The sequence below is a fragment of the Mobula birostris genome, chromosome 2 (genome assembly GCF_030028105.1).
Source record: "Mobula birostris isolate sMobBir1 chromosome 2, sMobBir1.hap1, whole genome shotgun sequence".
Taxonomy (NCBI): Eukaryota; Metazoa; Chordata; class Chondrichthyes; order Myliobatiformes; family Myliobatidae; genus Mobula; species Mobula birostris.
In genome coordinates, this window is record NC_092371.1 from 33,400,242 (window position 1) to 33,413,009 (window position 12,768).

The 12,768-nt window shown below is 41.3% G+C and overlaps 1 protein-coding gene across 1 annotated transcript in view; it reads right to left on the reverse strand.

Annotated features, from left to right (window-relative positions):
* LOC140208181 (protein-glutamine gamma-glutamyltransferase 2-like) overlaps positions 1 to 12,768 on the reverse strand; it is a 75,383-nt gene that overhangs the window by 48,394 nt on the left and 14,221 nt on the right. Inside the window, exon 3 of the mRNA XM_072276671.1 lies at positions 6,480 to 6,722. Within this exon, the coding sequence (XP_072132772.1) occupies positions 6,480 to 6,722 (243 nt within the window). The remainder of the gene's footprint in view (positions 1 to 6,479; positions 6,723 to 12,768) is intronic.

Below are 12,768 nucleotides of genomic sequence, written 5' to 3' on the forward strand. Positions count from 1 at the left end.
GGTACTTAAGTCACCCGGACCGGATGAACTGCACCCTAGGGTTCTGAAAGAGGTAGTGGTATAGACTGTGGAGACATTAGTAATGATCTTTCAAGAAGGTGGACCGTGAGGCAGCAGGAGTGTGTTTAAAAGAGAGCAGAGTAACGGAGCGGGTGACGGAGTAGAGGGAGACAGAGTCAGAAGGCTTTGACTCCTGAGGCTTCGGCGAGCAGAGGCTGAGGAAGAGCTTCACTCCAAGTGGGGTAAGGCCAGGTAAGTTCCTTCAATAAATCTAATTACCTTAAGAGTAGGTAATGGAGGCAGCAGTTAGGGCAGTTGAGTGCTCCGTTTGCAGTATGTGGGAAGGCAGGGCGCGCACCATCGTCCCTGATGACAACACCTGCGAAAGGTGCATCCAGCTGCAGCTCCTGACAAACCGAGTTAAGGAACTGGAGCTGGAACTGGAGGAACTTCAGATCATTCGGGAGGCAGAGGCAGAAATAGAGAGGAGTTACAGGGAGATAGTCACCCCTAAGAGTCAGGAGACAGGTAGCTGGGTGACTGTCAGAAGAGGGAAGGGGAATAGACAGAATGAGCAGAGCATCCCTGTGTCCGTTCCCATCAATAATAAGTACACCGTTTTGGATACTGTTGATGGGAACGACCTACCAGGGACAAGTTGCTGTGGTTGCATCTCTGGCACCGAGATGGGACCCTCAACTCAGAAGGGAAGGAGGGAAAAGAGGAGAGCAGTAGAGAGCAGTAGTGACAGGGGATTCAATTGTTAGGGGGACAGATAAGAGGTTCTGTGGAAGAGATCAAGAATCCTGGATGGTCTGTTGCCTCCCTGGTGCCAAGGTCCGTGATATCTCGGATCAAGTTCTCAGTATTCTCAAGAGGGAGGGTGAGCAGCCGGATGTCGTGGTCCATGGAGGGACCAATGACATGGGTAGGAAGAGTGAGGAGGTCCTGAAAGGTGAGTTTAGGGAGTTAGGCGCCAAGTTAAAGGATAGGACCCCCAGGCACGTGCAGGTGGGTTTAGAAATAGTAAGATAGCACAGATCAACACGTGGCTGAAGACGTGGTGCAGGAGGGAGGGCTTCAGATTTATTGATAATTGGGCAGTTTTCCAGGGAAGGTGGGACCTGTTCCGGCGGGACGGTTTACATCTGAACTGGAGGGGGACAAATATTCTTGCAGGTAGGTTTGCTAGAGAGGCTCCAGTGGATTTAAACCAGATACAAGAGGGGCAGGGAACCACAGTGTAGGAACAGATGTAGGGGAGAAGGAAGAAAAAGAAAATAGTAAAGTTGTTTGCACCATTAGTGACAAACAGAGAGTAAGGAGGTGGAAAATTTCTTAAATGCATTTATTTTTACGCTAGGAGCATTATAAGAAAGGTGGATGAGCTTAAAGAATAGATTGATACCTGGAAGTATGATGTGGTAGCTATTAGTGAAACATGGTTACAGGAGGGGTGTGATTGGCAACTAAACATTCCTGGATTTAATTGCTTCAGGTGTGATAGAATCAGAGGGACAAGAGGGAAAGGTGTTGCATTGCTTGTCAGAGAAAGTATTACAACGGTGCTCTGGAAGGATAGATTAGTGGACTCATCTAGGGAGGCTATTTGGGTGGAATTGAGGAATGGGAAAGGTGTAGTAACACTTATGGGGATGTATTATAGACCACCAAATGGGGATTGAGAATTGGAGGAGCAAATTTGTAAGGAGATAGCAGATATTTGTAGTAAGCACAAGGTTGTGATTGCGAGAGATTTTAATTTTCCAAACATAGACTGGGAAGCCCATACTGTAAAAGGGCTGGATGGTTTGGAGTTTGTAAAATGTGTGCAGGATAGTTTTTTGCAGCAATACATAGAGGTACCAACTAGAGAAGAGACAGTGTTGGATCTCCTGTTAGGGAATGAAATAGGTTAGGTGACGGAGGTTTGTGTTGGGGAGCACTTCAGGTCCAGTGATCACAATGCTATTAGTTTCAATATAATTATGGAGAAGGATAGGTCTGGACCCAGGGTTGAGATTTTTGATTGGAGAAAGGCTAACTTTGAGGAGATGTGAAAGGATTTAGAAGGAGTGGACTGGGACAATTTGTTTTATGGGAAGAATGTAATAGAGAAATGAAGGTCATTTAAAGGTGAAATTTTGAAGGTACAGAATCTTTATGTTCCTGTTAGGTTGAAAGGAAAGGTTAAAAGTTTGAGAGAGCCATGGTTTCCAAGGGATATTGGAAACTTGGTTCGGAAAAAGAGAGATATCTACAATAAATATAGGCAGCATGGAGTAAATGAGGTGCTTGAGAAATATAAAGAATGTAAAAAGAATCTTAAGAAAGAAATTAGAAAAGCTAAAAGAAGATATGAGGTTGCTTTGGCAAGTAAAGTGAAAATAAATCCCAAGGGTTCCTACAGTTATAGTAATAGCAAAAGGATAGTGAGGAATAAAATTAGTCCCTTAGAGAATCAGAGTGGACAGCTATGTGTGGAGCCAAAAGAGATGGGGGGAGATTCTGAACAATTTATTTTCTTCAGTATTCACTAAGGAGAAGGATATTGAATTGTTTAAGATAAGGGAAACAGGTAGGGAAGTTATAGAAACTATGATGATTAAAGAAGAGGAAGTGCTGGTGCTTTTAAGGAATATAAAAGTAGATAAGTCTCCGGGTCCTAGGGAATATCCTAGGATATTCCCTAGGGCCTTGAGGGAAGTTAGTGTGGAAATAGCAGTGACTCTGACAGAAATATTTCAAATGTCATTAGAAATGATGATGGTGCCAGAGGATTGGCGTATTGCTCATGTTGTTCCATTGTTTAAAAAGTGTTCCAAGGGTAAACCTAGCAATTATAGGCCTGTGAGTTTGATGTCAGTGATGGGTAAATTGATAGAAAGTATTCTTAGAGATGGTATATATAATCATCTGGATAGACAGGGTCTGATTAGGAACAGTCAACATGGACTTGTGCGGGGAAGGTCATGTGTGACAGATCTTATTGAACTTTTTGAAGAGGTTACTAGGGAAATTGATGAGGGTAAAGCAGGGGATGTTGTCTATATGGACTTCAGTAAGGCCTTTGACAAGGTTCCACACAGAAGGTTAGTTAGGAAGGTTCAGTCGTTAGGTATTAATATTGAAGTTGTAAAATGGATTCAACAGTGGCTGGATGGAAGATGCCAGAGGGTAGTGGTGGATAACTGTTTGTCAGATTGGAGGCCGGTGACTAGTGGTGTGCCTCAGGGATCTGTACTGGGCCCAATGTTGTTTGTCATATACATTAATGATCTGGATGATGGGGTGGTAAATTGGATGAGTAAGTATGCAGATAATACTAAGATAGGTGGAGTTGTGGATAATGAAGTAGGTTTTCAAAGCTTGCAGAGAGATTTAGGCCAGTTAGAAGAGTGGGCTGAAAGATGGCAGATGGAGTTTAATGCTGATAAATGTGAGGTGCTGCATTTTGGTAGTATTAATCAAAATAGGACATGCATGGTAAATGGTAGGGCATTGAAGAATGCAATAGAAAAGATGGATCTAGGAATAATGATACATAGTTCCCTGAAGGTGAAATCTCATGGGGATAGAGTGGTGAAGAAAGCTTTTGGTATGCTGGCCTTTATAAATCAGAGCATTGAGTATAGGAGTTGGGATGTAATGTTGAAATTGTACAAGGCATTGGTGAGGCCAAATTTGGAGTATTGTGTACAGTTTTGGTCACTGAATTATAGGAAAGACGTCAACAAAATAGAGAGAGTACAGAGAAGATTTACTAGAATGTTACCTGGGTTTCATCACCTAAGATACAGAGAAAGATTGAACAAGTTGGGTCTTTATTCTTTGGAACGTAGAAGGTTGAGGGGGGACTTTATAGAGGTATTTAAAATTATGAGGGGGATAGATAGAGTTGATGTGGATAGGCTTTTTCCATTGAGAATGGGGGGAGATTCAAACAAGAGGACATGAGTTGAGAGTTAAAGGGCAAAGGTTTCGGGGTAACATGAGGGGGAATTTCTTTACTCAGAGTGATAGCTGTGTGGAACGAGCTTCCAGCAAAAGTGGTTGAGGCAGGTTCGATGTTGTCATTTAAAGTTAAATTGGACAGCTATATGGATAGGAAAGGAATAGAGGGTTATGGGCTGAGTGCAGGTCGGTGGGACTAGGTGAGAGTAAGGATTCGGCACGGACTAGAAGGACCAAGATGGCCTGTTTCCGTGTTGTAATTGTTATATGGTTATAAGAATCGTTGGACTCTGGCATGGTTCAGTGGACTGGAAGATTGCAAATGTCACTCCACTCTTTAAGAAAAGAGGGAAGCAGCAGAAAGGAAATTGTAGACCAGTTAGCCTGACCTCTGTGGTTGGAAAGATGTTGGAGTCGATTACTAAGGTTGAGGTAATAGAGCACTTGGTGATACAGGACAAGATAGGACAAAGCCAGCATGGTTTCCTTAAGGGATAATCTTGCCTGAAAAACCTATTGGAATTCTTTGAGGAGATTACAAGTAGGAGAGATAAAGGGGATGCAGTGGATGTTGTATATTTGGATTTTCAGAAGGCCTTTGACAAGATGCCACACATGAGGCTGCTTACCAAGTTAAGAGCCCGTGGTATTACAAAAAAGTTACTGCCATTATTAGAGCATTGACCAATTGGTAGGAGGCAGTGGGTGGGAACAAAATGATACTTTTTTGGTTTGCTGCCAGTCTAGTGGTGTCCCACAGGGGTCGGTGTTGGGACCACTTCTTTTTATGCTGTATGTCGATGATTTAGATGTTGGAACAGATAGCATTGTTGCCAAGTTTGCAGATAACAAGAAGTTTGGTGGAGGGACAGGTAGTGTTGAGGAAACAGGAAGGCTGTAGAAGGACTTAGACAGATTAGGAGAATGGGCAAGAAAGTAGGAAATGAAATATAGTGTTGGAAAATGCATGTTCATGCATTTTGGTAGGAAAAAAATAAATGTGCCTACCATTTTCTAAATGAGGAGAAAATCCAAAAACCTGAGATGTAAAGGGATTTAGGAGTCTTTGTGCAGAAAACCCTAAAGGTTAACTTGCAGGTTGAGCCAGTGGTGAGGAAGGCAAATGCAATGTTAGCATTCATCTCAAGAGGTCTAGAATATAAGAGAAGGGATGCGATGCTGAAGCTTTATAGGACAGTGGTGAGGCCACACCTTGAGTATTGTGAACAGTTTTGGGCTCCTTATCTAAAAAATGGTGCGCTGACATTGGAGAGGATTCAAAGGAGGTTCACAAGGATGATTCCAGGAATGAAAGGGTTATCATATGAGGAGCATTTGATGGCTCTGGTCCTGCACTTACTTGAATTTAGAAGGATGAAGGAAGATCTCATTGAAACCTTTCGAAATTTGAAAGGCCTAGTCAGAGTAGATGTGGAAAGGATGTTTCCCATGGTGGGGGAGTCAAAACAGATGTGAAAAAATTTCTTTAGCTGGAGTGTGGGAATTTGTTACCACTGGCAGCTGTAGAGGCCAAATCATTTGGGTATATTTAAGGCAGAGGTTGATAGATTCTTGATCAGGATTATGGTCCTAACGTAAGGGTGAAGATGATCTTTTTGCGTAAAAAGCAAGACCTGATAAAGTAGATAAAAAAAATCCAGACAACCAATTGCCTTGTGACCAAGTAACAACTGTTAACTTGTGGTCTCCTACACATTTTATTTATATCATGTGTACCATTTCCTTTAATAAAATTAAGAAACCAAGCCTGAATGCAAACTCTTAACCCAGGCCTGGTGACCACATCCTCAATATTTATCAGCATTTCCTAGCAGCATGGTGGGTTGTCATAATGCACTCAGCAATACCACAAACTCCTCTTCAAAAATATTTATACGGTTTGTCACCAACTGTTTGCTTTCTTACTACAGTCCACACATGAACCTGGAGTAGGTAAGCTTGAAGTGAGTGGGTTCAGTGTCAAGATTTTTTACAACTTTAACATCTCAACCAATTGAAACAAATCTTTTTTGGAGGTAGTCACTCCAAGGTCATCTTTTCAAAGGTATTAATCTACATGTGCATTGTGATAGAATGGATTGGCTTGTTCCAAACTCTGCAACATTACTGAGCAGTTATTCAGTGAAGAGCAGCTATTTACAACCTGCCATTATATCATATAGACGTGAAAGTTAGGTAACAAAGTCATTAGAAATTGATCATTTTTATTTGGACTATGGGATGCAACTTTGTTTTCAAAACATTTCTGATTTCAATACTTAACCCCACAGACTATATCCTTACAATCTGCCCCTACATGTTACCATGCTTAAATAAATCGTATACTGAAATATTTAGCTCACATTTTCTTTTTGGATATGTTACAAAATTCTAGCACAGTTTAACCAGTGCTGATGACTTTACAAGAGAAAGAAATTCTACCTTAAAGTGAATGTTTCACGACGCGTTGTTTTATTCCGCTAACCAAAGCAAACATTGTACTCTAGTATAAAATAAAGTAGTACCTGAGCACCATGGATTGAAAAGCAATACCAACTCCCCTAGCTGATAACTCTCAGTCTGGGTCGAAGACAGCTTCTGGAGAATTAAGATGTGATGGCCAATCTTTGCGTTTGGAGATGAAGATATTTCTAAGGATAATTTGCCTCTGGAGAAGGATTCAGCAACTGCACTCCATCGCTTTCTATTTATGGAGTCTGTCAGTGGAAACAATACCTTAGTTCCAGAGGTCTCTGAAGGTTCTGGCCCTAAAGTGAATAGAACAAAAATAAACTCATTTGTCATCACACCAAATATAATACAATAGTGGTGGTTAATTTACTTGACTATAACTAGAGTTCTGGACCTTCAATCTAGAGACATGAGATTGAATCCTAGAATGGCAACTGTGGCAATTTAAATTCAAGTAATTAAATAAAGTCCACAATTGAAGAGAAGAATTATTCTCAGTAAAGATGGCTCTGAAACTATCAAGTTGTTGTAAAACCCATCTGTTCTTCAAAGTTCTTCCAGGATGGAAATTTAAATTTCTTATCTGATCTGATCAACGTACATCTTCAAACCTCAACAAGGTGCTTAAGCGTTTTGTGGAATTCTACTTTTGACCTTCATCTTTTTGGAATAATTGTCCTGCACAATAACCCTTTCACTTCTCATGAGCCGGTTACCTATCCAATCTGCTGCATTTGCTCCAGATCCACATTTTGAACTGTTCATCAATCAGCTTTGCTGCACCTTCTCAAAGGGCTTTGGGAAATCTAGATAATTTACATCAATTCTATTACCCATTTCCACACTGTTACTTGTTCCAAGAAGTAAGACGTCTCTGTCATTTATTATTACTATTTAAGATTATAATTGCTGTTCTACTTTTATACTAGAGAATTATGTTTAACTTTGAATTTGAACTGATTTTTCTACAATTGCTAGTGTTGTATTTTTAATATTTTAGTTATATTTAGATATGTGTGTGTGTGTGTGTGTGTGTGTGTGTGTGTGTGTGTGTGTGTGTGTGTGTGTGTGTGTGTGTGTGTGTGTGTGTGTAGGAATTACACATCTGGAGGAATTACAAGCTTCAGTGGCTGAGATGGGAGAGACTGAGATACAACAACTGTTGCCTGGGTACTTCAGCAGTTGCAGTTTTATGGGAGGGTGGCAAGGAGAAAGCCACTATTGAAAAAAAAACTCACATGAAATCTCGGCTAAAGTTTGCCAGAAGGCACGTGGGAGACTCTGAAGTCAGCTGGAAGAAATTTCTATAGTCTGATAAAAAAACAAAACTGAGCTTTTTGGTCAGACAAATTGTTATTTTTTTTATGTAAACCAAACACTGCACATCAAAAACACATCATTCCTATTGTGAAACATGGTGGTGGCAGCATCATGCTGTGGGGATGCTTCACTGCAGCAGGTCCTGGAAAGTTTGTGAAGGTAGAGGGTAAAATGAATGTTGCAAAATACAGGGAAATCCTGGAGAAAACCCTGATGTAGTCTGCAAGACAACTGCAACTTGGGAGAAGATTGATTTTCCAGCAAGACAATAACCCCAGGCATAAAGCCAAAGCTACACAGGATTGGCTTTAAAATAAACAAAGCTAATGTCCTGGAGTGGCCAGTTCAGAGTCGAGACCTCAATCCAATTGAGAATTTGTGGCTGGACTTGAAAAGGACTGATCACTCACAATCCTCATGCAATCTGGGGAAAAATTGCAGTATCTAGCTGTGCAAAGCTGGTGATAGAGACCTACCTGCACAGATTCAAGGATGTAATTGCTGCCAAAGCTGCATCTTCTAAATACTGACTTGAAGGGGGTGAATACTTATGCAATCAATTACTTAGCGTTTTATATTTGTAATTAATGTAAAGATCTGCTTTCACTTTGACACGAAGGAGTCTTTTTCTGTTGCTCAGTACCAAAAAAAGCAAAAGTAAATCACTGTGATTCAATGTTGTAAAACAATAAAACAAAACCTTCCAGTGGGGGTGAATTTTTTTTTTTTTTTTTTTTTTTTTTTTTTTTTTTTTTTTTTATTTAGGCACTGTAACAGCCAGGATAGATGGAACTACTAACATTGATTCCTTGAGTTAATACTTTGTTTCATAATCTGTGCATCTTTTAGAATTCTTTTACACTTCCATTTTAAAGGATTCAATTGATTATTTTCCTATTAGTTAAGGAATTAAATCATGATTACTGTGAATGTACAATAATTATAGGCTGCACTTTCCTTTGCCACTTCTATCATATTTCATTAAGGTGTAAAGGGTGTAAAGTTACAACCTCACTGGCCTATATGTCTCATTCGCTCAACAACTTACATGCAATCTCTGCTATTCTACCTTTCCTATATATACAACAAGCAGTAAAGGATATATAGGCACTGTCTAATTGTTGTACCATTCCTTCGTGACTACAACACTTTAAGCGGCCCTGTGGATTTGCCTGTCAATGCCTGACTGTCAGCCATGGGTGAGCAAGGGATAGTTTTGAAATCAACAAATAGAATGTGAAAACATAAAAAGTCTTCCAGGAATACCAGAGAACCCAAATTCTGGTACAAACAAAGAAATAAAAGAAATTAGTATCAGTAAAGAAATATTACCAGACAGGTCAGTAAAAGTTGATAAATCCCATGAATCTGACTACATAAATACCAAACATTTAAAAGAAATGACAATGTTATCAATGGATACTCTAATTATCATCCAAATGAGAAGTAAAATAACAGAATATATTGTATATCTTAATATCAGAATGCAACCTTACATACAAGTGGCCCACCAAAGGGTCTGTAAGCTTTGTGCTTGTCACACTAGTGAATCAATGAGATTACCAATAGTTTTACAAGTGTTTTAAGCTTTTTACTCTAACTGAGAATTGATGTCCCATTTTCTGCATTGGCAAAATTTCCTGTCTGATATATTCATAAATATTCAAATCTTAGGCAAGGATCAGCCATTTTGTTCATGTAATATAAATCTTGTAAATTCAACATGCCAGACAATGACAGTTTAAGTAAATCAGTCTAAAGGAGAATATCATTACAGTATAAACATGATCATGAAATAAGTTAGAATAAGAGAAACATTAAAATTATTTTTGTTAAAATTAATATAGTACTATGCAAAAGTCTAAGGCACATATATATAGCTCGGGTGCCTGAGAATTTTGCACAGTACTGTAGTAATTTTATGAAACCCCTTTCTACCAGGCATCTCTAGAGATGCAGCTCGTTAGCCCCTCACTAACAGTTGGACTCAATGGTGAGAAAACCACATTTTCAGACTCTGTACACCTAGGGCTGATATGATTTGGGCCCCACCAAACCTATGAGCTTGGGATGTCTCGCGCACCTGAACCCCAATCTGTGTGAATACTGTGTAACTACCGCCCCCTGTGAAATCATCCATCAGCAAGAAATCATAGACCATATGCTGCATACAATTATAAAGAAATTATATTTATGAATTTTAACTTAGCCAAACCATTATTAAAGAAGTGAAAGAAAAAAAAAGTCTCCATAATAATTAAAACAATAAAATGTGGACAGGCTGGAGCTCAAATCTTCCAAAAGAATATGTGTCTGATGTACTCACAGTGCCAGTCACCAGTAGGATTTCCCCTCTTGGACTCCATCAAATCACTCGAGCTTCTTCTCTCTCCATCTCCCACCAGAAAGACCTTGACACACACTTGCGTCCGTCTCAAAACCTCTCCGCCCAGCATTCTCTAGATCCTTCTCCCAATTCCACCATCCTGATTGCATGACACTACATTGCTAAGCATGAATATCACAGCCCCTTATCTTTAATGGTAACCCAAATATTACTAGTAGGACACACTGTTTCTACAGAAAACTGTTAAATGGAATACCCTACAACATTAGTAGTAAAATCTTAACCAGGGCATTACACCAAAAATAGTCATGTCCTCATGACTTCAAGATCTACCAACCCATCATTAATAACACAATTTTCATGGGAATTTTGTGATGTCATGACCTCCAAACCATTTGTAAATGGTAGTGACATACTACCATCTAGGGGATAGGTGCAACACTGTTCCCCCAGTGTGTCATACTGGGGCCTATCTGGAGCTTTCCTGATCTTTGAACCTCCTTATCCCACTATCCACTTCTTCAGTTTCAGACACTCCTTGGGATCTTTCCTGTCTCCTTGGAGATGTCCCCTCTGTCCATTACTTGTGCCTTCTGGCAACTCAGGTCTCCCTGCCACTTGACTGAGCTTAGCTACATCCCCAATTTCCTTGAAGCCCAATTTTCCTTCATTGTTAGCTGCAGTCTGACTATCCACTGCTAGTTCCCCCGGTTGCATCTGAGTCAGCGTGGGGAGGTTCGGGAATCTCTTCAACAATTATTGGGGAGTTTGCACAAGGTAACATGTATCACGCCCAATTTCCTCATCCTCCAAGGCCGTACAGCATTCAGAGATTAGGTTCCTTTCAGCTCCCTCCACTTTCTGTTCTCCCACTTTGGTGCAGAGTCCTCCTGCTAGGTGTAGAGTCTGTGTCAGGCTCTGGGTCAACATGTACGTTGTGTCCTAGAGGTAAAAGGTGGTTTCAATGGAGAATTTTGACAGGTCCATTCCCATCTTCTAGCTTCACCCAGAAAACTGGCATAATTGGCATCTGACTCTCCACTACATAGGGCATAGCCACCCAGCAGTCAGCCAACTAATGCTTTCCTGGTAGCCCCAAATTCCTTATGAGATCTCTGTCTCCAGGCATCAGCTGGGAGAACCTAACCTTTTGATCATATCTCCGCTTGTTTCTTTGATTCTTCTTGGCAGCAGAGACCGCTGCTAGTTCATAAGCCTTTTGCAATTCCTTCCTCATGTCAGACATATAGGTCTTCTGTGGGAAATCTACCCCACCATTCCCAAAACAGAGGTCTACAGGCAATCTCGCTTTGAGCCCAAGCATCAAAGAGTAATGAGAGTACCCAGTAGCCTCATTCTGTGTATAGCTGTAGCAGTGGACCAGATGCCCAATATACTGACTCCATTTGTTCTTCTTACTGATATGCCTGAGCAAGTCTAGCAATGTCTGGTTGAGCCTCTCGGGCTGGGGATCACCCTGACTGTGATAAGGCGTAGCCCTCAGTTTCTCGACTCGAAGCATGCCCAGTAACTCATGTATGAGCCTACTCTCAAAATCCCTTCCCTGATCACAGAGTATCCATCTTGGAAGGCCATAATGAATGAAATACTTTTCCCATAGCACTTTGCCCATGGTGGATGCCCTCTGATCCTTTGTAGGGTAGGCTTGAGCATATCTGGTCTGGTGATCAGTAGTAACCAAAACATTCGCAGTGTTGCTGGAATCAGACTCCATGGAGAGGAAATCCATACATACTAGATCAATTGGCCTCCTTACTCTGTAAATGGAATAAGGGAACGACCCTCGAAGGCAGCGTCTTCCATTGAATACATTGAATGCACGACTTACAGTACTCTTCAACTTCAGACTTCATTCGGGTCCAGTAGAACCGATCTCGGACCAATCCATGGGTCTTGTTAAATCCCAAATGACCTGAATCATCATGACGTGACTTCAGCACAATCCCCCAATGCTTCTTGGGCAAAACCAACTGGGAACGCCGAGGTCTGTCTGGAGGTGACGTGACTCTGTATAGAACCTGGTTCCTCAATTCCAGTTTGTTCCATTCTCTTAGCAACAGAGGTATGGCAGGGTGTTTCATCTTTTCAACTCAGGTCAAATCCCCTTCTGCAACAGGTGACCAAGCAGTACGTATACAAGGGTCATCTTGCTGGGAGGCTGGTCCTACCCCAGGACTCAATGCAGACAACTGCTTCCTATTCAGAGTGGTCAGGTTGAGGTACGCCTGTGGATTGACACAACCAGAAGCTCCCAGATGGTCCTCATGCTCTATCCTGTCCTTGCCTTGCCTCTGACTTCCCTGTGGTAGAAAACTGGCACATTGTTTTAACTCCAGGTGCAGGAACGCTGTCCCACTCTCCGTCCATTTCCAGCCCTTCATGCAGATGTCGGGAAAATGAATCCGCATCAATGTTCCAGCTCCCTGGACAGTACTTCAAACTGAAATTATAGGCAGACAATGCTGCCAACCAACGACGGCCTGTGGCATCCAGTTTCACCGAGGTTAGGATAAAAGCCAATGGATTGTTGTCAGTCCTCGCCTCGAACTTGGCACCGTATAGATAATCACTCAACTTATCCACCGCAGCACTTCATTGCCAGAAACTCCAATTTGTGCATCGGGTAGTTTCACTTGGAGGGTGACAGACTCCAG